General features: G+C 53.7%; 1 protein-coding gene and 1 long non-coding RNA gene across 5 annotated transcripts; one reads left to right on the top strand and one right to left on the bottom strand.

The window, feature by feature from the left end:
* The first annotated feature begins 59 nt into the window (after positions 1-59).
* Positions 60-25,022, top strand: LOC142364005 (uncharacterized). 3 transcript variants are annotated; one of them, XR_012766087.1, is made up of 7 exons: positions 331-893; positions 3,355-3,461; positions 4,127-4,266; positions 4,464-4,697; positions 9,915-10,133; positions 10,710-10,955; positions 24,171-25,022. It is a non-coding gene; the product is annotated as an uncharacterized LOC142364005 (long non-coding RNA). The 3 variants fall into 3 exon arrangements; XR_012766086.1 differs by lacking the exons at positions 9,915-10,133; positions 10,710-10,955; positions 24,171-25,022 and adding an exon at positions 60-319 and having other exon boundaries at positions 616-893; positions 4,464-4,908; XR_012766085.1 differs by lacking the exons at positions 9,915-10,133; positions 10,710-10,955; positions 24,171-25,022 and having other exon boundaries at positions 4,464-4,908.
* Positions 13,163-19,256, bottom strand: STING1 (stimulator of interferon response cGAMP interactor 1). 2 transcript variants are annotated; one of them, XM_075442136.1, is made up of 7 exons: positions 19,092-19,256; positions 18,527-18,771; positions 17,775-17,955; positions 16,741-16,849; positions 16,345-16,583; positions 14,534-14,720; positions 13,163-13,651 (listed from the first exon to the last, which is right to left on the bottom strand). In XM_075442136.1, exons 2-7 carry the CDS (start codon positions 18,769-18,771, stop codon positions 13,458-13,460), a joined length of 1,155 nt encoding a protein of 384 aa, XP_075298251.1. In that variant the 5' UTR covers positions 19,092-19,256; the 3' UTR covers positions 13,163-13,457. The 2 variants fall into 2 exon arrangements, with proteins under 2 accessions (XP_075298251.1, XP_075298252.1); XM_075442137.1 differs by having other exon boundaries at positions 14,561-14,720.
* Positions 25,023-25,474: the final 452 nt, after the last annotated feature.

Genomic DNA, 25,474 nt, shown 5'->3' with positions numbered 1-25,474 from the left:
ACCCCGCACCCGGCGCCATGTTGGGCCGGGGCGGGGGCTGGCCGGGCGTCGCCATGGTGGTGGGGGCGTTGCTTCCGCCTTGAGGGTCAGCCCGGTCCCGGCGGCGGAGCAGGCCGCGACGGCGGAGCTTTGGGCCCTGCTCGGGAGGGAGACCCGGAGAGGGGCTGTTGGGCGGGAGGGAAGGGCTTTGGCAGGTCTGGAGTGGGGCTGGGGGCTGCTGCTGCGCCTGCGGCCTTGCTCTGCCCGAGCGGGCCGGAGCTGCCGGCGGTGTGCGGTCGCTGCCCTGGGATGGCTGGAGCACGGGGGCGTTCAGCACAGGGTGGGTGCACGTGCGTGTGTCTGTTCTCTGAGGGATCGCTTGGTGTGGTCGTTCTTGTCGGGAAGGTCCGAGGATCAGCCCAGGATCCGCCCTGGGCGGTGCAGGGGGCATTCCCTGCCCTGCCACGGCAAGCTGAGGGAGAGAGGTCCCAGTGGCTTGTCAGGCCTGGGCAGACCGTTTGGCAGAGCTCGGTTCCTGAAGATGCTGCTGCGGTGCTGGTGTTGGCTGCGATGTCTGAGTGGCCGCTTGTATCGCCGCGCCTCTGCTTCCTCTGCCTGCTCTCTTTCCTCACCTAGGGAGAGCTCTGCCTTGGGGTCCCAGTCACAGCCCAGCAGGACGGACACATCCTGACCCTGAGTGTTCAGGTCTGGGGAGGGAGCAGCAGAAGATGGGCAGGAGGGCCTGTGAGGGGTACAACTAGGAGGTGATGACAGAGTGCTGCTGCCTTGGGTTTCTGGCCTGCTAGTGAAGGACAAGCTGCAGCATGGTGTAGGACCAGCATTCCGGACAGGAGCAGGCGGGGCTGAGCCTTTGGGCCACTGACTTCCCTCTTGCTCCTACTGCCTGAACTGAGGTAAGTGGGGTCTCTGATGACAGAAGCTCAGTCTTCCTTTGCGCTTGTGCTTCATGCCTCTGAGTGTTGCGCTGTGGCTTTTCAGCATAGCTCAGAAGTTAGCTGAGGTGACAAGTTTTATGGAGCTATGGCTGAAGGAAGAACTATGAGAGGCTGCAGGCTGGCAGTGGTTTTGAATTCACAGATGCTGATGAGCGTAGGACACCACAAGGCTTCTGGCACAGGCAAGCATCAGCTGAGGGCTGTGTAACTTGGAATGGGTCTGTTGCGCGCAACAGGATTTTATCCAAGCATCTGATGAGAGAGGAGCCCATCTGAGGGGGCACATGAGCACCTTCCTGGTGAGCTGTGGTGTGTCAGTGCAACACTTCGCTCCAGGGAGCAGTTGGGGTCAGCTTCCAGCTGTTGCTGCCTGAGTGGGTGTGAGTGACCCCTGTGACTCGGTGACTGTATTGTGGGACTGGTTATCTGTGGTTGGTACCAGCTTGAATCTGTTAATAGCAAATGCTTAATGGTCTTCTAATGGACCTTCTAATAAATACCAACTCTGACTTGATCGCCTCTCAGGTAAAAGGGAGTTTACACCACTTGAGCGCCCCCTCCATGTTCCCCTCAGAAGGGGAGCAGTGGGAGGCTGCAGAGCTGGGGACTCGTCTCCATCTGTGTGTGCTGCGGTGCTTCCAGGCACTCCAGGCCAGCAGAGGAAAGCCAAGGGCCACTAAAGGTAACCCCCCAAAGGTAGCCCACAGTTGTCGATGTGTGTGCAATCCTTACACCACCAGAGCAGACGAGGAGGAGGTTCATCACGTAGGGCTGGCCAGGAGGAGCACTGCTCTCTGCAGCATGTTCATTAGTGAAAAGCTGCGTGTGGAGGCGAATGTGTGCTAGTGCAGCTCCAGCCTAGAGAAATGGAGAGCACAGAAAGGTAGAAAGCAGCTTCCAGTGTAGGGATGTGTACAAAAATATTAAGGACTTGAGTCCGTGTCTCATCCCATCTCAGCTCCTGCTCTTGTGGCAAGTCCTCGCCTTGGGGCTCTGGTGTGGACCTGGCGGACAGCTGCACTGGAGGTTCCAGTGACTGGTCCTGTGGCTTGTGTCAGGTACAAGTGGCAGGATGTTTTTCATCCCAAGTGTGCTGCCTAATCCTGTGGCTCAAGATCCCTCCTGCCCTTTTCCTGGCTGTAGGCCATAGCCCCAAGACAGCCATCCTTTTCCCAACAGTGAGGGGTGGAGGCAGTCCACCTTGGTGCTCTCCTGCTGCTGATTTCAGGGAAGAGATAACAGTCTCTGGCCTCCGGAGGCTGTGTGCAGCTGAGGGGCAGTACCAGGAGCAGGAAAAAGAGACAAAACATGTCTCAACCTAATTAACCCCTCTTCCTTTCCCTTTGATGAGCAGGATGTGTTTGCGCAGACAACACTGTGGGCGCTTTCCTCAGTGGTTGAAGCAGCTCTGATGTCAGTGCTGTTTTGCTGGGGACAGACGGTGACTTAGGGCATCCCCTCTGCATCCATATCTGCCGTGGTTACCCAGGTCACTCCTGCTGTAAACAGCTTTGTGGTGTGCCAGCCATGTCCGGGGGTATGCCAGGCTGTGATGGGAGCAGCGGGCTGTCTGCACTGCCTGGCTCCTGCTCTTACTGTAGTCCCCAGCACCAGAGGCCAGAACAAAATTGATGAGGAAAGAATAAAAATGGCTCCATAAAACTAACACCTTGAAGTTACTATCTAAAGGCTTGAGCTGTCAGTTCTGTCTTTGTTAGCAAGTGGCTTGGCTTACTAAAAAGCTGCCACAAGTAGGGACCCTGCTTGGGCCCTCTGAGCCATCCGTGACCCCAGACTGGGACCTTCTTCCTTACTTGGGGCTTTAAGTTGTTTTTCCATTTCTTTGTCTGTTCAACTTTCTGTGAGACTTGAGCACCACACAGTCGTGCTGGGGACCATGCTTTGTCTAACACATCCATTGAAGGTGCCAGCAAAACACAAACTACAGTGCTTTCTGCTTGCAAAATTTGTACTACAGAGCTACAAGCAAGGCTGAGGAATTCTGAGAAATGCATATTTCGGATGCTTGGCTAACAATTTAATTACAAATTGGGATGTTGGGTTTTATGTATATGACGCCCCCATGGATACTACACCAGGATTTAAAGGCTCAAGGATTTAAAGGTGTGAATTTGCAGACACAGCTGTGCACTAAGACAGCATGCAAGAGCATTGAAACAGCCCCGTGAAGGCTTTTGGACTGTCGGGCTTGTGGCTCTCAAATTTAGTTTATACACACTCCTCATATGTATTATGCTGCTCCCACTGAGCCACTGGGAAGAGGAAATGAAAGGGGGTGTGGAGTCAGTAGCAGGTGCACCCCGAAGCAGAGGCAGTTAATTAATAGCTGGTTTAAGTCTAAGAGATGTAGGAGTCCAACTGTGGCAGACACTGAGCTGCTGTTTTCCTTGCTTTGCAGGATGCCAGACTTCAACCTCAAATAGGTGTGAACATAGTGAACCTGCCCTTTTCCTCAGCCACTTCAAATGAGCTCACTTTTCAAGCAGGATTTTTACTACATGAAAGGTGAGAAAAAAAAAAATCGGTGTGATTGCAAGGGCCTTTCTTGGAGCACAACCACAAAACCTGAAAAGTGCAACTTTGCGCAGGCTGTTTGAAAATTTGGATATTGCTAAAAGGCAACAGTTGAGGGCAGCGTAGCACCACTGAACAGTCATTGCTGCTCACCTGTAGCTGTTTCCTCACGAAAGGTGTACCCATCGCCAACCTCACCAGCACTTTTCTGCAGAAGATGACATCCGCGTTTTTCTCCATCGAAGCACACGACCCTCCCTGGTTTGCATGCACACCTATCTGCCAGTAACTTGTTTTATTTCGGCCTCACAAAGTGACCACCACTGCACGAGATGGTTGTACAGCATCATCATGCACATAGTGTTCTTGGCTCTGGACCTGTGCAGTTATCAGTCAAACTCACCTTCTCTTTAGAAATTACATGGATATAAGATATAAGGATACAAATAAAAATAGGTCCTGGGGAATCTTTTTAGCTATTGTCAAACTTCAGAAACCTTTGGCTTTGTCAAATCTTTGGCTTCTTTTCCTCTCCTGCCCCAGATACAGAAGCACCTGCATTTGCAAGGCTCTGTAATGCATCTGGCGCTGTAATAAAGAATGCTTGCTTTCTAAAACTCCCAAAATGAGAGAGTCTTTGTTTTGCCGACTTACAGTATCATTTTGGTGACCCAGATGGGACACTGCTTCTGACTCCTTACCAATCCGTGGGATCACAGGACCTCCAGCTGGCACCGGGAACTTCTCGGGGAGAACTTCCGATCCCCAGACTGAGGGACTAGAAGTAAGACCCCTGGTAAGTGGAAAAGCATTCTTTCTGGGGCCCACCCATTAGACGGGGGTGAAAATTGCCACGCAGGGCGAGGCTAATCAGGTTTTGTGGCCACTGAGTTCTGGTTTTGGGGATCCTCATCTGTTTCTGACAGATTTATCTGGTTTATGTGATCTAACGGATTTGTCTGGATTATGTGACTACTTTTGCACTTGCTCCAGGGGTGGATGGTGGCTCCCCTCCAGGCACACCCTCCCACAGGGTGAGGAAGATGATGCTGTTCGCTCAGCCAGCTCTCGCCTGCAGGACGTCCAGTGTGAAAAGGAACCTGCCAGCTTCAATGCAAAGGCTTCAGTGCCAGTATAAATTAATTTTGATTTCAAAATTTGGAGAAGAAGAAACTGATGAGACTTCCCTGTCTTTACCATTCGTGAGGATTCTTACGCGTAGCTCAGGTTTGTGCTAACCGGTCTGCAGTCACCGACGGCCGTACAGCAGTGACGTAGGCATCTGCCCCGCAGACACGAGCCAGCGCTGTCAGCCGGTTTGATAAGTTATATCGTGTTGAAGACGGATCTGTTGGTGTTAGATTTTTGCCTGTTAAAAGACCATGTGATTACCTTCTGAACTTTTTTGTTTGATGTGTATTAAAACATTGGGGAAATATTGGGGGGGGACCCCCTCACTCGAAAAACATCTTGATAATATATGGGGTTCGGTTTGTTTAAAGGGAATTGGTACAATTTGGGAATTTTGGTTTTGGGATGCTTAGAAGTCGGTACGTATTGTGGGGTTACAAGTTCCCTGGTTATTTGCCATTGATCGATCATTTTGGGACTCTGTTTTAGGTTGTATATTATATATACTGTAATATTGTTTTGAACGAGCTCTACGTTTATATATATAAACATATTGATTGAGGTAGTTTGGTTATATATTGTATATATAGTTGTACTTAAGTGATACACAGGTTGTAGGCAGAGGGATTTTAAAAAAGATCCCCTCTAGGATACGTGTGTGTGTTGTGTTAACCAATCGGTCGAGAAGTAGAGAGGTTATTTTATTGTAACATGAGTTCTGAACAATATTTGGAGGGAGGAATTTTAAAGAAGTCACCTTTGGGATGTTTATTGAAGCATTAGAAGGAGGTGGGAGTTGATCCCCTCACAAGGAAGCAATTAATGGAATATTTTAATCATTGGTGGCAAATGTACATTTTGGAAGATCAAGAGAAATGGCCAAAGAATGGAACTTTAAAGTATAATATTGCAATCAATTTTGTTTTGCCAGCATGAAGGGAAATAGGATGAAGTGCTGTATGTTGATTTGTTCTTTAGTGTTTGGTGAATGATGTATGATTTGGATGATGGCGAGAAATAGTCTGAAAAAGGAACTATGAATTATAATACGCTGTTACAATTGATGCTGTTTTGTAGACAGTTAGAAAAGTGCAGGAGATGCAAAGTTTAGCCCAGTATTGGGGAAAAACAGAGGGAATGGGAATGTGTCTAAATTGTATAAAGTATGACAGGAGCCAGAGGAAAATCTGCCTGGATTTTACCAACGGTTGTGTAAAGTGACTAGGACAGAAAGGTATCAAGTGACAGGCTGCTTTGCTAGCTGTTGCTTTGAATGTTAAAAGCAGAGGAGTACTTAGCAGTCAAGGGACAGAAAGGCAGAATGAAAAGGGGGGAAGACAGAGTAGTGTTCCCCAGAAAAGAAGGGCATTGGAAGATGGAGTGCCCCAATTAGCAGGACAAGTCCTGAATGGGGGTGGCTCTGTATGTTAGGAATTGTTTCGATTGTGTGGAGCTCAACGATTGTGATGGTAAGGTTGGGTACTTATGGGTAAGGATGAGGGGGAAGGCCAAGAAGGCAGATAGCCTGCTGGGAGTCTGTTATAGACCACCCAACCAGGATGAAGAGGTAGATGAAGCATTCTACAAGTGGCTGGCAGAAGTCTCACAATTGCTAGCCTTGCTCTCATGGGGGACTTCAACTTACTGGATGTCTGCTGGAAATACAACACAGCAGAGAGGAAACAGTCTAGGAGGTTCCTGGAGTGTGTGGAAGATAACTTCCTGATGCAGCTGGTAAGTGAGCCTACCAGGGGAGGTGCCTCGCTAGACCTGCTGTTTACTAACAGAGAAGGACTGGTGGGACATGTGGTGGTCGGAGGCTGTCTTGGGCGTAGCGACCATGAAATGATAGAGCTCTTGATTCTTGATGAAGCAAAGAAGCGGGGGACAGCAAAACCACCACCATGGAGTTTTGGAGGGCAGACTTTGGCCTGTTCAGGACACTGTTTGGGAGGGTCTCCTGGGACAGAGTCCTGAAAGGCAAAGGGGTCCAGGAAGGCTGGACATTCTGCAAGGAGCAGGCTGTCCCCATGTGCCATAAGATAAATCGGCGGGGAATATGACCTGCCTGGCTGAACAGGGAGTTTTTGCTGGGACTCAGGAAAAAATGAGAGTTTACCACTTTTGGAAGAAGGGGAAGACAACCCCAGAGGAGTACAGGGATCTCATTAGGTCGTGCAGAGAGGAAATGAGAAAGGCAAAAGCCCAGCTAGAACTTGAGATAACAAAAAATATTTTGTAAGAGATAACAAAAAATATTTTTACAAATATATTACCAGCAAAAGGAGAGAAAAGGAGAATTTCCATCCCTTTTTGGATGTGGGGGAGAACATTGCCACCAAGGATGAGGAAAAGGCTGAGGTACTTAGTGCCTTCTTTGCCTCAGTGTTTAATAATCAGACCAATTATTCCCAGGGTATTCAGTCCCCTGAGCTGGAAGCCAGGGTTGGAAAGTGGAATAAATCTCCCGTAATCCAGGAGGAAGCAGTTAACGACCTGCTATGTCACCTGGACACTCACAGGTCTGTGGGGCTGGATGGGATCTACCCGAGAGTGCTGAGGGAACTGGCGGAGGAGCTGGCCAAGCCACTCTCCATCATCTGTCAGAAGTCCTGGTTAACAGGGGAGGTCCCAGATGACTGGAGGATTGCCAGTGTAACACCCATCTACAAGAAGGGCCGGAAGGAGGATCCTGGGAACTACGGGTCTGTCAGCCTGATCTCAGTGCCAGGGAAGGTTGTGCAGTGGATCACATTGAGTGTGCTCACCAGGTATGTGAAGGACAACCAGGGGATCAGGCCCAGCCAGCGTGGGTTCATGAAAGGCAGGTCCTGCTTGACTAACCTGATCTCCTTCTATGACCAGGTGACCTGCCTAGTGGATGAAGGGAAGGCTGTGGATGTTATCTACCTGGACTTTAGTAAAGCCTTTGGTACTGTCTCCAACAGCATTCTCCTAGAAAAGATGGCTGCTCATGGCTTAGACAGGTGTATTCTTCTCTGGCTAAAAAACTGGTTGGATGGCCGAGCCCAGAGAGTTGTGGTGAATGGAGTTAAATCCAGTTGGTGGCCGGTCACAAGTGGTGTTCCCCAGGGCTCAGTTTTGCGTCCGGTCTTGTTTAATATCTTTATCAATGATCTGGATGAGGGTATTGAGTGCTCCCTTAGTATGTTTGAAGATGACACCAAACTGGGCGGGAGTCTTGATCTGCCCTAGAGTAGGAAGGCTCTGCAGGGGGATCTGGACAGGCTGGATTGATGGGAAGAGGTCAATTGTATGAGGTTCCACAAGGCCAAATGGTGGGTCCTGCACTTGGGTCACAACCACCCCATGCAACACTACAGGCTTGGGGAGGAGTGGCTGGAAAGCTGCCCAGCGGAAAAGGACCTGGGGGTGCTGGTCGACAGCTGGCTGAACATGAGCCAGCAGTGTGCCCAGGTGGCCAAGAAGGCCAACAGCATCCTGGCTTGGATCAGGAATAGTGTGGCCAGCAGGAGTAGGGAAGTGATCGTGCCCCTGTGCTCAGCACTGGTGAGGCCACACCTCGAGTACTGTGTTCAGTTTTGGGCCCCTCACTCAAGAAGGACATTGAGTTGCTGGAGCATGTCCAGAGAAGGGCAACAAGACTGGTGAAGGGTCTGTAGAGCAAGTCCTATGAGTAGTGGCTGAGGGAACTGGGGTTGTTCAGCCTGGAGAAGAGGAGGCTGAGGGGAGACCTTATTGCTCTCTACAACTACGTGAAAGGAGGTTGTAGTGAGGTGGGTGTTGGTCTCTTCTCTCAAGTAACTAGCGATAGGACAATAGGAAATTAAGCTGCATCAGGGGAGGTTTAGATTGGATACTAGGAAAATTTTCTTTACTGAAAGAGTGGTCAGACATTGGAGCAGGATGCCCAGGGAAGTGGTGGAGTCAACATCCCTGAAGGCATTAAAAAATTGTGTAGATACAGCACTTCAGGACATGGTTTGGCAAGCATGGTGGTTGTTGGGGTGACAGTTGGACTTGATGATCTTAGAGGTCTTTTCCAACCGTAATGATTGTATGATTCTGTGCCCCCTAAATCTTCTCATCACCTCTCACGGTCCTGGCAGTCCCTGCACAGTTGGCTCCAGACTGGGGTAGTGCCTGGCTGTGCCCCTTGCATACCCCTAGCTCTTGCTGGCAGCTGTGGCACTGGAGCATGGGGCATCACTGAAGCAATGCTGTGCCCAAGCACTGTGTGATGACTAGGGGCATCCGGGGCTTTTGCCCCCCACATGGCAGTGGGGACAGTGGCGTTGAGGTATGCCACTGCCCTGCTGGTGCATGCCAGCAGTGGGCCAGGCTACATCTGTGCTGCTGACACCCTGCGGCGCTTTCAACCACCCCAGAAGCTGGGGAGTCGTGAGTCAGGCCTGGTGGGGAGCGCTGCAATTAGTGCAAAAACTCAGCTGATTAGTGCTGTTAGGGAGTGCAACAGGAAAATTATTATTGTCTGTTTGCCAGCTTGGGCAGCAAGCTTCCACTTCTTCTGAGGTTTGATTTTCCTGCCTCTGATTCAGCTCTGCCTGCGATTCACTCTGCTAGCAAAGGCTTTCACCTTGCTGCTTGCTTGGTCCTGGCTTTGCCCTTGAGCAGTGGCACGAGGTGAGCCTTTGGCTGGCAGCACGGTTTCTGCTGGAACAAGGTTGCACTGTCAGGTTTCCTCTGGGCTTGTGCCTGTGTTTCTACCCGCCCTCTGATAATAAGAGCTGAGCTTATCAGCCATCTTCAACCCAACCTGACTGAAGGCGGTGATGGGCAAGATAAGAAGCACCACATGGCAAGGGAGCAGGGCATCAGGAAGGAGATGGTGTTCGTGGCCCACGAGGATCTCCAGTGGATTTGAAGGCGCAAACCCTCGGGGACTGCAGCAGCACTGGCTTTGCTGCTCATTTAGCTGCTTCTGGCTGTGCCTGTGTTGCTGAGCTCAGCCCTGATGCCATGCATTTACATCTAGTTTCAGCAGGTGCTCTGTGCCCTTGGAACACTGCTCCAAAACAGGAGGTGGGTGATCAAGACCCACGTCCACCTGCCCATGCCCCAGGGCCAGACCCCTTGGGCGCAGCACTCTGGTCCCTGCACGCAGGGCTACGCGTCTCCTACCGCAAGCAGGAGGTCCCTTGTCTGCAGCAGCACAGCTCTCCCCTCTCACCCTCTGGCTGGTGCAGCACCAGGCTCCCCGACACCTCTGCAAACCAGCAGGCCAAGAGGAGCTGGCTCTTTGCAGCAGCCTTTGCTGTTGCAAACCCTCCCTTAAAGCCCTTTCATTTGTTGTTTTTGTCTTTTGCACAGATGCAGTACCCAGAGATTAGGCTGCAGATTAAGGTTTTACCGAATCCTGAAATGGGTTCCAATTTCCAGTCTCAGCGGGACCAATGTGCAGCCACATCTCCTCTGTAAGCTTGCTGGGCTGGAGCTGGGGAGAGGCGTCTCCCAACATGTTCTCCCATATGTGTGAAAGATGGAGCCCTGATATTCTCCTGGGCTGCTTTGCTGAGAGGCAGCTGCCAGGTAAGAGCAGTTTTGTCCTGGGAAAGAAAGCTCAGGAAGGAACTGGACCTGTTTCATGAGTGGCTTTAGGTGACAGGAATAAGCTGTAGCCAATCCCTCTTTACTTGGGGTCACACTGGGGGCAGAAGGTCTCAGCACAGAGCGCACTTCCAGGCCAGGAGTGGTACCAGCCCACGAGGGTCAGCAAACACTGTCCTACAGAGCTCCCAGGCGTCCCTGAAGCCTTGCCGCACTGGCACTGCACGAGAGGAAGGATGTCCAGGCGCTCGCTGGCCTTGGGCTGCCTGTTGTCTGGGAGCCTGAGCAGGTCCCAGGGACCTTTTGAATCCCAGAGGCTTCAAAGGGTGGTTAAGGAGCTGGACTACAAGCTTGTGTCTCAATTTGCTGGCTGGACTTAACAACGCTACTGGGCAGCTGTGAAGTGCTTGGCTCTGCAGGCTTCATGTGGGCTGAGTGGTGGCTGACTGCAGGGTGGGGGTTCTCCAGGCTGCCTTCTTCCCAAAAGAAATTGCAGTCATCCAAGCTTTCATTCAATGGTTCAAAACATTACACCCAGCTTTTTCTCCTTCCACTCAGGAGAATTCTAGGTGGTGTGGCTACGCTTCTGAGATGAGCCCAACGAGCCCTTTGTGGAGCAAACAAGGCTGAAGCAGCACTGTCACGTTGGAGCCCTTTGAGCTGCTCTTGGAGGCAGCACAGGCAGGCTGCTTTTAAACCAGGCTTCCAGCAGCATCTGCTGCGGTGCCAGATTGCCCACTGGAGCTGTCTTCTTGTCTGCACCATGCACACAGCCCCCTACCAGCACCAAAGCTGTTGTACCAGGTATGTGAAGAAGTGGTGACATAAGTGTCCAGCTGATTAGTTTGTCTCAGGATTGCTCCCCAGGTACCTCTACCTCCCAGGCTGGAGGTCCAGCTTGGGGCACCCATCTTCCTGCCCTTCTTTGACCTCAGCCGCCACCTGGGACTGACAGAGAAATCCAATACCCTGCTATGATCCCTGCGGCTGTGGTTGTCTCTGTCCTCTTGGCTAGTTTTGTTCTGCTTGCAGTGCATCACGGCCCCTGCACAGGCTGTCCATGCTCAGACCAGTGGAAGCTGGGCTGCTGGAAGGAGCAGCTTGCTGGGTGCTGCTGGCAGGAGCCATGTGGCAAGGACGTGGCTAGGCTGGGCAGCCACAGCTCCGGTAAGGAGTCTGAGCCTGCTGTTAGAGGGAGTTCGCACCAGGCCGTTGGCAAACAGGTCTGGACAGGACATGAGGAACCCTGCCCACATTGGAAGAATAGTGGCAGGGAAACTGGCTTAGCTGAGAGACTCACCAGTAGCCACAAACAGAGGTAGTACCATCGCCTAGGATGCTTTTATGCATCTGGTTCCAGGCAAAGCCACCCAGGAAGCTGTGTGTAGAGCCTGGAGGGAACCAGGCACAGCATTCTTGTCGCAATCCTCAGCCATGCGGCCAGGTCACCTCCTCTGGGTCCCTGGACTCCACAGTCCCCTCAGGGTCTCCGTGGCTGGCCCAGAGGGTGGTCAGAGCTGTGTCTGGGCCCAGGTGCTGGAAGTTCAGGCTGAGGGTGAATAGGAGCTCTGAAGGGACCTCATGTTTTTGCCAAAGTCCTGGTAGCTGGGAGGGACCAAAGGGATCACATCCACATAGGGATGCTGCACCATCAGAGGGCAACAAGCCAGCTAAGCTGCTTCCTGCCCCCTCTTACCTCTCAGGGCAGAACTGGCTGGCTAGACCCTCCTTCAGCTCTTGGCAAAAGGGGAAACTGAGGCACGGAGCAGAGGGTGCACAGCTCTGGCCCCTGCTGTGTGGCCTTGCCAAGCTGCACCGTAGCAAAGCTTTGCTGTGGTCTCTGGCAACCCAGTAAGCAACAAGCCCTGGAGTCACCATCCTGCCCTATGGCACACAGATCTGGCCACGCAGCGTCACTCATGCTTGATTGCCTGAGTGACCGGCTGGCTCCCCTGTCCCATGTCTGGCCCAGGTCAATCAGGGCACCTTTGGGATTTTGCAGTCTTCCCAGGTAGGAGGGCTCCTGGCAGCAGCCCACCATGGGCTCATCCACTTGCTTGGTCCTGGCAGTCCCTCAGGAGCAGGCTCTATCCTTTACAAGTGTGGCCTTATGCAGGGTGTCCAGGCATTGGGGCTGGCATGGGTAAAGCCCCTTTTTCAGCCTAGGTAGATCCTGGAGGAGCATGTAGATGGTCAGTTGAGAAATCATCTGTCTCAGAGGAACGCTGAGCAGACCCGCTGCATGTCCTCTGCCCTGCTTCTGCCTTACCACATGGGGCCTCAGCAGGCAGGGAGGGCCTGGCTTGCTGGACTTGTCGAGGGTACCTCACCCCTAGGCATAGAGGGATGAGCAGCCCAACATGTGATGTCTTGCACCAAAACCCCCATACAAGTTGTCCCAGGACTGCACCCTGCCGCCTTCCCAGAGCTCCAGGGAGTCTGGCACATGCTTTGGGGCTGGAGAAACACTTCTGCAAGTGCTTGGGAGGAATGTGGGCATGAAGGGCACCGGCAGGCACTGCAGATGGCTCAAAGTGCGAAATTACTGGGTGGAACAAAGGCAAGGGGGTTTCTTGTACTGTGGGACTACTGAAAGTCAGAGTCTCTTAGGCCTGACCTCCTCTTCTTCTGCTTCCCCATCCCGAGTGGGTGGAAAGTGAGGATGCTTGTGTGTGACCGCCCAGTGGGTCTGTCAGGCTGGAGGGTACCCTGGAAGTCCTGCGGATACTCCTTGTACCTGCGGAAACCCTCCGATTAGCCAGGCCACGCTGGCGGGATATGCTGGACCCTGCACGCACGCACACACACAGACACACACACACACACACACAGACACACACACAGACACACACACACACACACAGACACACACAGACACAGACACACACACACACACACACACACACACACACACATTCATGGCTGGGATTTCCGAACCCCCATCCAACACCACAGGATGCCCAAGGGCAAACTGCGCATCATGCCCAAGAATCAAGATAATGCAACTTAACTCCAAAGGAAAATGCTTTATATAATATGAATGAAAGCAGATTTAAAAAAAACAAACAAACCACCCATAGATTAAAATATGAGATACACATTACAAAGAAAATGGGAAGTATGTCACAGGAGTGTGGTCTGAGCAGCTGTTTCCAGTAAACATCAGGCATAGGAGCTTTTGGTGGGCAGTTCCTGCAGGAGGCTGGGGATCGCTGCCATGGGTGGCACTTGCTGCAAGAGGAAGGGGCTTGGGGAGGGGGTCTGGAGCCCCAAGGCGGCGGTGCGGGGCCAGGCAGCACCGGTGCTTTACAAGCAGTCGCTTCGCAGAGGCTGTGGCAGGTCTGACTGGCTTATCTGGAGGTTGAGCTCTGTTGAGCTGAGGGTCGTGGATGGGTTGTGCGGCTGGCTCCCCTCACACACGGCATACTCCTCGTGACGCTGCTGCCGGAGGTGCCGCAGCATCTCTCTGGACAAGAAGTGGGTTTCTGCTTCACCCGACTCTGGAACAGAGAAAGACAAACCCCACCTTCACTGGTCTGGCCCGAGGCAGGAGTCTGGGCAGGGAGCAGAGCAGAGTCTCTGGGAGATGCCCCACAATATGCAGAATTTCCTGAGAAGCTGAAATATGGTTCTTACTTCCCCCTTTCAGGACACCAGAAAAAAGAAAATAAAACACGAAATGCAGGAAGGAGATTAAAATACAGACACTGTGTGCTGGTTTCCCAGTAGTACTTGCTGTGATGGGAAGTAATTCACAGGATAGAACTGCTTCTCCTGATCAGGGAGAGCGCTGAATTTCCTCTGAAAAACGAGATTCATTTCAGCAAGAAGCAGCAAAGCTGCTTTCAAGCCATGCTGCTCTGCCAGAGGTGAGGAGAAGGGAAACTGAAAGGAAGCAGGGGACAGCCTTCCTTCTCATCCCCTGTCAGGAGGAATGTCCCTGAGCCAGCACACACACCAACACAGTCCCAGTCCTGGGGAGGGCTTGACAGCCCCAGACGTTTGTCCCAGGAACATCAGCAGTGAAGGGAGCTGCTCCTTCCCCTGGAAGCCCGCTGTTATGTTTAATCCTTGCGGAAGTGTTCTTGCTGCCGCAGTGGAAGACTGCTTGTCTCAGGTGCCTCTGGGGACTTCACCAGGGACCAGCTCTGCCAGCATCCTCCCCACCCCTCTGAGACCCACAAAAAGTTCTTCTGTGTCGGGAAGCAGCCCCTTCTTCCCACTGTGACAGGGACCCCCACGCCCGTGTGAGTGGGGATATCAGCCAAGCACATGGATCCTACCTGCTTACCCTTGTTTGCCGTGATCCAAGGTCACTCAAGGGGCTGGGGAAGCACAGCTGCTGTGCTGGGCACCCCTGCCCTCTTCCCCTCCTCACTCACCCTCGTATGCAATGAGCCGGTAGGTACCCGTGCACTCCTTGGAGCCTTTCAGGATCTCCTCCAATGTCCTGTAGAAAAGCTTGGCCTGCTCCAGACGGTCCTCCCGGCTGAAGGCAGCACACTCGTCCTGGGACATGGCGTAGAGGGACTGGAGTGGGGTGGCAAACTCCACTGCGCAGTGCCAGAGCTGCAGGGATGGAAGAAAAAGACAGGGCGGCAGGAGGACCAAGCACCTGGCAAAGGGCTGCCGGGGGACTCTGCTGCTGGGCAGACCCCTCGGCAGCTCTGTGGCCTGCCCTGCACTGGTGCTGTGTGCTGGACCCCTGGGACAGGGACACTGGTTCTGGCTCCAATGTCCCCCTGCCCTGCGTTGAGCGGGGAAGGAGCAGCGGGCCTGGCAGGGAGGCAGGTACAGCTGTGCCCCGTGTGCCAGGTGGGCTCAGGCAGCTCTCTCCTTCCCACGGGGCCCTGGGCTGCAGACACCGGCTTTGGCAGTGCTCCCAAGCTGCAGCGTGGGGAGTGATTTTCCCCATGGAGTTTGGTCCTCCTTGGAGACGTCCCTTGGCTGTGTCCTATCAGACCTTCTTGGTGGCTTTTCTGCTAGAGAAGGGGAAGTCTGAGCATCCTAATGGAGAGCAGGAGGATGGAGAAGAGGAAAAATGCTGGCAAGGTGAATGCACAGCTAGAAGACGGCTGGTCAAACAAATGAGGATAACTTTGCTAAGGCCATAAAAATTCCAAGGAGGAGCAGGGTTAAGACTAAGTCTTATACTGGGCAAACTGTAAAGTTTAATAAAGTGTATTAGAAGGAAGAGAGACAGGATCCCTGGGTAAGTGCAGAGTAGCAGGGAGAGCTATCAGCCTTGGAGGGCAGCCACCACAGTGACCTGGAGCAGGTGCCACGGATGGGATCTAGCATCTGCCATGCACACGTTCACCAGCAACTGGGCAGCAAGCTGAGGGACAGATTTTATTGACAACATGCAGTGGGTCAGGACAGGTCCAGGCTGCAGAGCTGCTGGAGTTCACATGGTGCTGAGTGACTCAGCAGGAGACTGGCAGATCAAACACAACATCAGTGCGTACATAGTAGCAGGAAAATCCCAATGCTGACTGTACTTCCCCAGGAGCAGGGCCAGGAAAGTAGCTCTGGAGTCCCTGCAGGCAGGGCTTTAAAAGCAGCAGCTGAGTGCACAGCCACCATCAAAAGGCAAATTAGGGACACCCAGGTGAGAACCATTGCGCTGCTGACACTTCCATCCACTGCTGTGTCAGCAGGAGCAGTGTGTTCGTCCCTCCAAGGGTGCAGGGGCAGAGGTCCATCTGCTTGGAGATGTGGAAGGAGATGAAAGCAATGTGAAATGGAGGGATTTAGGGCTCACGAGCCCAGAAAAGAGGTGACTGGGGGAAGGGGAGAGTCAAATTGTATAGTGACTCACACAGACATTTTCAAGCACCTCTTCACAACAAAAGGAAATACTAATTTTTCCCATGGGAAGTGATGCTCTGGACCCCACATGTGCTTTTTTCTGCTCAGTTTTCTGCTGTTTGCCAGACTTAAATCAACTCCAGGAGAGGCTGAGTGAGCCCAACATCCCTGCTGGGAGCAGGCAGCCAAGAGGATGGGGTGCAGATGGCTGGCATGGACAGGACCTCTCCATCTTGCGGGAACCTGCTGAAAACTGGGAGTATCTAATAGGAGAGGGGACACTGTCCTGCCCTTATGGCCACTTCTGGACTGGGATCTGAGGCCAGGAAGACCTTTGGGCTAATGCATGCCGACTGCTCTCCTGACGCTGCACTCGGTGTACCTTGTTGTCTTCATCCCTGATTGCATAGAGGCTGTGTTTGTAGACCCTTTTTTTGGTGCCAGCTCGAGTCAAGGTGGTTTCAGTGAGGTCTGTCAGGTACTGGATATTGCTGTCAGCTTTCTCCAGGTCATCATAGACATCACAGCTCAGAGGGACCAAGATGTGGAGTTTCCAGGTCTCCCTGCAGGCCAGCACATTGGGGTTGGCTCTGATGAATTCCTCCATTGACTTTTTCACCCCTGGTGGAAGACAGCATTGGGCAGAGGTGCCCAGTGTGAGTACAGCTGCTTTCTACCCTGCTCCTCATTCCCTTGCTAACACTGCAAAAGTGTGAGGATTGTTATTAGGAGCTATTTCTATCTGTAGGCATGATAATACAGGGAAACAGCTACGTACGTGGCAGGACTATTTTTAGGTACCCAATGTAATAAGACCAGGCAAGCCCATGAGCAACGTTCTGCTTGGACCTCTCAGACATCTCAGACATTTCCACTGCTGAGGGCTTCTGTGGAGGGAAGGAAAGACAGACTAGCAGTGATGAAAGCAGCCACCTGGGCTCTTCTACACAGTTGATTCTCTACAGGGACTGGAGAGCAGCCGCCCTCTCCAAAGAGATCTGGAGAGTGAGCAACCCTGCTGCCCTCTTCCACCACTACATCAGGCAATGGGGCCAAGAGTCCTTGGTGGCCCACACAGCCCCTGCAGATGAGGAAGCTAATGTTGGAGTGAGCCAGACATGTTTCTGGCTGCATCCTCCACTGGGATTGCGTGTCCCAGTGCAACTTGTGCATCTGCCCAGTGCTTCTAGCACATGGGAGGAGACATCCCAGTGCCTGGTGGTGGCATTTCCAGGGCCACTGGTGGCCCCTACCAGCTCTGTGTGTTCATTTAGGTGGAAATGGGTGTTGAAACCCCACAGGCACCTAATGACTGCCCTCCCCATAGCACCCTTCTGTAGTCTGTGTGACCTCTCTCCCCTTCCAGCTCTGCTGGGGTAAAGCAGAGCCCTCCCAATGGTACAGAGGTACTTGGAGCTTGGCTCTTCCACCACAGCATGCCTGATAATTAACCCTTTGGAGACCACACAAGCTATTCTTTCCCCTCAAGCACCAGCTTGATTGACAGATTTAAAAATACTTCTGTATTTTGTGTCAGCGGGGCTCTGGCTGCAGCAGGGCTGCTGCCAGTGCCCAGTGTGGCTGTGCTCATTAAAAGGCAGCCTGGCCCTCCTGCTGTCGCACATGGCAGTATGGGACTGAGATCAACTCTTTGGGGTGAGCTGATAAGAGTGTTCCTCCCGCTGTGGGGTTGCGTGTGGGTGGGCTGTACATGCAGGGCCCACACAGAGCTGGGCCATGTGCCCCCACAATTGCTGGGGGCTGCCGCGCTCCCTGGGATGCCTGGCCAGGCTGGAGGTGTTGGTGCCTTACGTGGAGCCCCAGAGCGAGGATGAGGAGCTGGCACAGGCTGGCCAGGCTGAGGTGAAGGCTGAGCGGTTGCCCGTCTCCATAGAGAAGAGCCACGTAGGCTGAGCCAGAGGCGAGCAGCATAGGCATGTACCAGCGCAGGGGGAAGCAGGCGCTCAGGACCCTCCAGAAGCTGCCATGGTGCCTGGGTGGGAGAGGGAGACAGGAGACAGGCTGCCAGTTGCCTGCCCACTCGCCATCTTCAACTGCAGCCCACCTCCCTGCCAGTGCTGCTGACCTCCTGGAGCAGTACGGAGCCAGGGAGCCCTGAGGAACCCTGCTTAGCGCACTCCGGGTGCCCCCAGCCAGGAGACGGCTTGGGTCTCCTGCAGTACCCACGGTCTCAGAGGGGAGCAGATGCAATGCTGCCCTGGACAGCAAGAGGAGATTGTCTCCAACAGCCCTGTGCCCTCCGGCCCTGGGCAGTGGGGGAAGGCTGAGGACTGAGGGCAGCTACCACAGAGAGGAGAGGGAGAGGTCCATAGACATATGCGGGAGCTGGGCAGGCAGGAGAATGGAGAGGAGGAAGAGGAGGAGCTGAGAAAGACACAAGGCTGATGGAAAGCAGTGTGAGCTGCAGGGACACAGCAGAGCATTGCCACAGAGCACACACGTGGGGCTAGAAACAAGGAGCAGATCCCTCCCGACACCCAGAGGCTGCTATGCCCTTGTCCCCGTGTTGGCCCCAGGAGGCAGCCTCCCCCACGCTGGCTCACCTGGACTGGAGGTGGAAGATCTCCTCGGCCAGGTAGCAGGTGCCCTTAAGCAGCACCCCGATCTGCAGGGCCACAAAGTGGGAGGTGAAGCTGCGGGCGGTGGGCGCGAGGGGCTCCCTGGCGAGGTACAGCGCTGTGGCACACAGAGCCAGGAGCAGGTAGAGGGCTTGCTGTGCTCGCCCTCCCCGGGCCTTGGGGATGAGCAAGGTGGTGGGGTCGCTCGGTCGCCACGATTCCTGAGACATCTACGGCAGAGAGGAGGGGGTCAGCAGCGGTTGTTGTCCTCAGCACCCACACAGTGCCGGGGAGTGGAGCAGGAGGACACACATGCACACCCAGTGCTCACTGAGCACCCCAAAGCGCGCAACAGAGCCATCACTTCCTTTGCTGCTTCTGTGGAGGTTCCCTTGCACGCTGCACAGGCCAGCTCGGGGCTTCCCCCTGTGCCCAAATGGGCTCAGGAAGGCAGAGTCTGGGTGGCCACCCCATTCCCAAATCGATGCCAACCCTATGCCAGCCCTCCCTGCCCTGCAGCCCTGGGGCCATCACTCCTTGCTGCACTCACCGGAGCAGTTATCAGCTGCGAGGCTGGACGCTGCCTGGGTTTTCTGCACTGCTGTTAGCGGGCTCTGTGCTCCAGCCTGGGCAGCTGCAGGTCTTTTTGGAGGCTGCTGCTGTAGACAGAATCCTGGTACCTTTGCACCATACAGGCTTCTGGTGCCAAGGGTGGAGCTGCGCAGTTCCCAGCACCGAGAAAAATGAAAATGAAAGCAGTATCGTGGCTGCAGACAGACTGCAGAAAGCACCAGAACCCTCCTGAAAGCACCAGAGCCGTCCCACGCAGGGCACTCGTGGGGTCTCCCAGCCCACAGGAAATCCAGGCACTGGGCAGCGCTGGGTGGATGGGGCAGGTTTCGACATCCATGAGCTTGCACCTGTGGAAAGCCCCAACGTATCTGTCAGGTCATAGTGGGGCTGAGCCAAGCTGGAATGAGGAAGGAAACAGAATTTGTTGAGGTTGAATTTATTAAGTGCAGCAGATTTCAAAGACTGAGTTTAATAAGCGTGGCAGGTTTCCAGGGGTGAAACAGAAGCAAATTCCTTCTAGCAAAGAGGGTGGCTCTCAGCACCCTGGATCCCCCCCCACCCCCCACAGCCCCAGGAGATGCTGGTTCAGGGGGCAGTGCCCACAGGCACTGGCGACACAGCAGGGGCTTCTTGCAGCCGGGCTCTTGCTGGCCAGTAAGGCCCTCAAGCTTCTTCGGTTCCTGGTCCTTGTGACCACAGATCCAGAGCAGCTGAGGTACTCAAGGCCTTCTTTGACTCAGTTGTTATTGCTGAGGTTTGCCCTCAAGCCTCCCAGGTCCTAGCGGCAGAGTGCAGCAGCATTCCCATCCTAGAGGAAGACTGACTTAGGGCACACATACACAAATCCGTAGGACCAGGTGGGATGTACTTGAGGATGCTGAGGGAGCTGGCTGATGCCCTGGCAAGGCTGCTCTCTCATCTCTTCCATTCTGTTTGGAAGATGGTAGCCATCAGGAAGTTCCTGGTAAGTGGGAGAAAGCAAATATCACCCAGAGCTTTGAGCAGGGCAAGAAGGATGGCTTGCTGAACTACAGCCTGCCCAACATCACATCTGTCTCTGGGAAGGTGAGGGAGCAAATCCTCCCGGCAATCACTGCCAAGCACCTGAAGGACAAGAAGGGAACAGCCAGCAGGGATTTGCAAAGGGCACATCGTACCTGACCAGCCTAAGTGCCTTATGGGATGAGGTAACTGGCCGTGTGGATGAGGGGAGAACCTTCACTTCAGCAAAGCTTTCAGCGTGGTCTCCTATAGCCTCCATGTAGCCAAACAGGGTAGATACAGGCTGGGTAAGGGAGTGGCTGTCCAGAACGTGCTTTGGGTCCGATTGCTTTCTGCCCAGGAATGCCTGTGAATGCAGGGAGGCTGCCAAGGGACCCTCGCAGTCCCCACAGACCAGTAGGCACCTTGCTGGGGGTCTCCGCAGGCTGCACAAGGATCCTGATTCAGATGTGCCCACCGGTCATGTTTAATTCAAATGTTTACAAACCCAAAGGGTGGGAGGAAGGAACAGATGCCCAGAGAGACTGACAGCGTACTACTTGCGCTCATCTCAAGATTATCAGAATCTGGTTTTGTGGTACCTTAGATACCCCAGAAAAGCCGCTTCACCTGACCTTTGCTTCTAGCCTGGGGAGGGCTTGTGGATATAGCCAAAGTGTTGTTTGCTTCTTCAACACAAAGGTTGGCTAAAATATCAAGTGAATCACTTCCTCCTGCGCTGGGTTGTCCCTGCCAGCTGGGCTTCGCTGACCAGCTCCAGCTGGCTCTTGCAGTGTAGTGGAGGAGGCTGCCCAGCTGCCGGCCCTCTTCTCAGGGGTCCCTGAGCAGCTGGGGGGCTTTCCTGCCCGTGGAGCCTGGACTCTTGCTTTCAGTTCTACCTTCAGCACGCTAACATCCATGGTATTTCTGTCTTTCGCTTCTGCTCTGAGCCAGCCTCTGCCCCACAGCCCCAGACTCGCCTCATATGTGGCTGTTGCCAGGGTACTAACTGTAATTAAAAAGCAGCATGGAAGAGCCATTCTGCCTGTCAGAGCTTGCAGAAGCAGATGATAAGGCTGGAGGGAGGTGAGGATCGGAGCAAAGAGGAATTGCATCTGCACCTTGCAGGCCAGCTGCAGATCAGGACAAAATGAGAGCTGCCATGCTCTCAGCAACGTCACATCACCTCCAGACTACTTTGCTCTTGAACAGTCCTCCCAGCCACCCTCCAGCCTTTCCAGGCTCCCTGCCATGCTGTGGATGGGACTGTGCCTGTGGTGAGCAGCTCGGAGTAGAGCTGGGGTGCCCGGTCCAACAACTGAGCCTAAACTCCAGGAATGAGATTTGAATGTCTCCAGCGGAGGCTGGACATCTGCAGCATCTGAGCTTGCCTGGCAATGGAGAGCCCAGTGCTGCCCAGCACCTCTGCACAGCCAGCAAGAAGCGGGAGCACCAAAGCTGCCTTTGCCTTTTGTCTAGCCAACAGTTTGTGTTTCCCGATTGTGCCTTGACTGAAGTTCCCTTTCTCCCTGTTTGCTGTTCTTCCCTCAAGGGGAAGGAACATGAAGTCATGCATGATGCCAAAAGATTTTAGATACATAAAAAAAACCTGGCAAGCAACCACCTCAGAGCAGTGCAATGGTACTTCCAACCAGTCTAGTGCTGTCACCTCTGTTTGAGATTTAGTTGGGCAAGGAAATCAAATCTCTGGAAAGCAATCTATAAAACCACCTACACTGCAGACCCCACTGAGATTAGTAGTTTCTCACCCTAGAGGTTTTTAAACCACTCATGTGACAGGCAGCATAAACCCCTCACGCGCCATATGCCATGGCCTTTTGCTAACGACAGAGCAGCATGTGGACCAGCTGGTGCTTACTGGATGCACGGGGCATCCCCACGTTCCCCACGCCCCGTTTCTTGGGCCACGTGCCGTTGTGGGATAGCGTCCCAGCAATGCTCCCTTGGGACGCTCCTGACGCAGACAAATCACAGCAAAACCACCTGATTAGGTTGTTGGAGATGTCCATGGTCACCTGCTGGATAACTGACTCCTCAGCACCAAACCAGTCAGCCCTAACCTCTCAGCCCAGCCTGGGCTTGCTGGTTTCCACACTGCTGCTGTGCTGCTGTGACAGCTCCACCCTGGGGAGCATCCAGCAGAGCTGAGCTGGCCCGTAACACAACATAGGCTGGTTTGTAGAGGGGCCTTGGTGTACTGGTTGGGGCTGGGGAAGGGGTCAGCCTCTACTGACATCCCAGTGGCCACAGGCGGAGTGGAGAGCTGCAGCCAGGGCTTGGTTTAGACAGGGAAGGGTTTTGGTGAAATGCCTGAGAGCTTGTAATAACCTGGAAAAAGAATATAAAAATCCTGCAGTGATAGGAGGTGAGATCCCTTGCAGGTAGCCAGATGCTGTGAATTTGCTTGAAGTCTCCTGCACCTCTGGAGACCCACTGGCTGCTCTGTAGGAATTGCCTTAGGTATAAGGTGGAATAACCCAGGAGCTGGGCCTGGCCGCGGGCCCCATGTGAGGCTGAAGGCGGTTAGGGGCAGGTGCTGCATGCGTGTGGCACGTCCCCAGCCCAAAGCCAGGCCGGGAAGATGGTGCTTTCCCTGGAATCTCTTGGGTAAAGGTCTACTCCTGGAGAGCAGGCAGGCAGCCAAGCGTAACAGAGCCTGCTTCTGCTGCAAGACGGCACTGCAGCAGCCTTTGCTCCTTTTTTTTTCCCACCATGTTCTGTTGCCCTTCAACAGCCGGTAGAGCTGCTGGCTTCAGCCGAAAGGCAGGCTGCCCAGCGACAGCTTTACACCAAGGGTGCCTGTGGGGACAGGGTTCGGATGCCAGGCTGGTGTCAAAAGTGGCTTTGGTCCCTTGGCTAAAAACTGTTGCAGTTGTGTTTTTAGTGCTGTAATTGCACCACCAGTGTACCCTCAGCAGTCCTGCACACCGACAGCGCTTGCGTTATTGCCCACCCTAGCAAAACTCCAGTGCTCTGCAATACTCTGTGTTGCCCTGGGCTGTTTGAATTGGATCACTCCCTCCGATGCAGTGAGGAGCCATCCGTGTGCTGGGTAAAATCTTGCAGAAGCAGGTGAGCTGCTTCCTCCAGCTCCCAAGCACGTGTTGTCTCTCACTCGTTCAGCAAATCAGTGTCATTGCGGGATGAAAGAGGTGATGGTCAGGGCAGCCAGGGAGGTGTCCTCGCCAAAGGAATGTCCCCTTTGTCTCCAGATTATGCAGGGTCCTGATCTTTGCTCACAAAGTCCATGTGGAGATGGGATGCCTTTCCAGAGATGTATCCAGCTTGGGAAAGCCTTTGCCTTGCCCTGACCACAGGCTGTGACCCCTCGGTAGAGATGAGTTTAAAATCCTGATGGCAGCACGAACCATCCCTCCATCCCCGGATCCTGGGGCTGCTCTGAGTACAGCAATGCCCCTTACCCAGAGTATTGTGTGGCACTGAGGCCCCAATCACATGTTGGGTGGAGAAGTCATTTTTGCCTGTTTTGAAGGTGTCACAGGCTAGCACTGTTTGGGGTCCCACTGTTCTTGTGCTGGGAGAGACATGAACAACCACCCCTTTCCTCCTTCCCGGATCACTGGTGGCTTCAGACCTCAGCCATCTCTTTCCCAGGCTGGAGCATCCCAGATACTCAGTTCTTCTTTGGAAAGAAGCTGTTTTCTACAGGATTGTGCTGGTCAAAATATTTTGAATAGCTCCTCCAGGTCCCTTCCAGGTCTGACTCTTCAGGTCACGTGTGTCAAGCTGCCCAGGTCTCAGCACAGATCCCTGGGGAGCTCCTGCTGGGACCCCTCCGCTCACCCACACTTGCACTCTTGCTCTCTGTGCTCCAACAGTCCTGTACTTTCCTGCCCTTTGCCACCAGTCACCCTGGCACTGAAACTGTGGAAAGGGAAGTGGCTGTCTGTGTCTCCTCTGGCCTCTCACCACGTGTCCCCTGGGGACCCGACAGGGCTGAGAACAAGTGAAACTACAATGGAATAAATGGCTGTGCATGCGCATCACTTTTGGTTGCTTTTGGTGTTTTTTTTTTTTTAACTGTATCTTCCAGGCTGCAGGACAGGCAAAGCTGGCTTTGGTGATGGAGCCACCACAAGCTTGCTGACAACAAGTGGCTGGTCAGTGCTGCGATCCCAGGGACCCCTGGAAAGCTGCTCTTGCCCTAACAACCCTGACTTCCACCTCTGCAGCAGGGGAGGGGACAGTCTTTGCAGACAGGATCCCATGACTGCGGAGCCACAGGAGCCAACAGAGTATCTTCGGAATTCGAGAAAAACAGTGGTCCTCGCCTGAACACACTTTTCAGTGACAGTGTCCCCTCCTTCCTCTGCAGCAGTGTTTTGGTTTTGGCTGCCGCCGGCAACAAAAGTGCCACGCGGCCGCCCCTCCCCCTGCCGGCGTGCGGAGGAGAATGGAAAGAAAGAGGCAGAAAACCGGTGGGTCGGGATAAGGGCAGTTTAACAGAACAGCAAACAGAGGGAACAGGAACAACAACGATACAGATAAGGAGAAAACACGACAAAAACAGACCCGCTCCCGAGCAGCGAGAGAGTTCCCGCCCCGCCGCCCCCCCCACCAGAACCCAGCGTGACGGCACATGGTATGGAATACCCGGCTCTGTTTGGCCAGGTGGGGTCAGCCCCCACCCCCTGGCTGTGCCCCTTCCTGGAGTTTGGTGAAAATTAACCCTGTCCTGGCCAAACCCAGGACAAGCAGCAGGGTTGCAACTTTGCGGGGGTTGTGCTGTGCAACAGGACAGCACAGAAACCCCAAGCGAGGGCAGATCCTCTGGGGCAGTGCTAGAAAGGCACAGAAGAAGACCTGGCAGCTGACCCTAGAAGACTGTCATTCATACAGCCAAGGAGGATGAAAGAGGGATAAAACAACTTGGGGATGAAGAGAGGAGAAGGTGAGTGAGTGGGATGGAGGGACATTGTCTCTTAAAAAAGTACTTTGAGGAACTGAAAGTGGCAGGGAGCAGCATGGGAACTGTGCTTGCAGCTCCCGGGGATCTCCTCCATGAGCTCCCATACGGAAGGAGACATCCATGGCAGGGAGATGCTGTCCAGAGGTGAGGGGGTGCAGGGGTGAGTGGGGACCTCCAGCACAGCAGTGCCTGGGTGGCACTGGTGCGGAGCGAGGGGCAATGGCTGGGTGGAAAACGGAGCCAGAACCTGCCGGCCAGAGGGGTGTGCCAGGCATTTTTTTTTCCATATAAGCAGGTGTCATGACATGTGCGAGTATCCTGTTTCTTTCCTTGTTCCTCCTCTCTCAGCCACTTACAGGAAATTTATTGTCGTCTTCTTGGTCAGGACATGAATCCAAGGGAGATTTACTGGTGCTCTCATGGCCAGA

The sequence above is a fragment of the Opisthocomus hoazin genome, chromosome 23 (genome assembly GCF_030867145.1).
Source record: "Opisthocomus hoazin isolate bOpiHoa1 chromosome 23, bOpiHoa1.hap1, whole genome shotgun sequence".
NCBI classification, from domain to species: domain Eukaryota; kingdom Metazoa; phylum Chordata; class Aves; order Opisthocomiformes; family Opisthocomidae; genus Opisthocomus; species Opisthocomus hoazin.
The sequence above is the reverse complement of the archived record's forward strand: the minus strand, read 5'-3'. Positions and strand labels throughout refer to the sequence as shown.

Coding starts and splice junctions, on each gene's coding strand:
- STING1 (XM_075442136.1), bottom strand. CDS start 18,771: ATGTCTCAGGAATCGTGGCGACCGAGCGACCCCACCACCTTGCTCATC. Junction 17,956..18,526: donor ATCTTCCACCTCCAGTCCAG/GTGAGCCAGCGT, acceptor TCTCCCACCCAG/GCACCATGGCAGCTTCTGGA. Junction 13,652..14,533: donor CCGGCTCATTGCATACGAGG/GTGAGTGAGGAG, acceptor TCTCTGTTCCAG/AGTCGGGTGAAGCAGAAACC.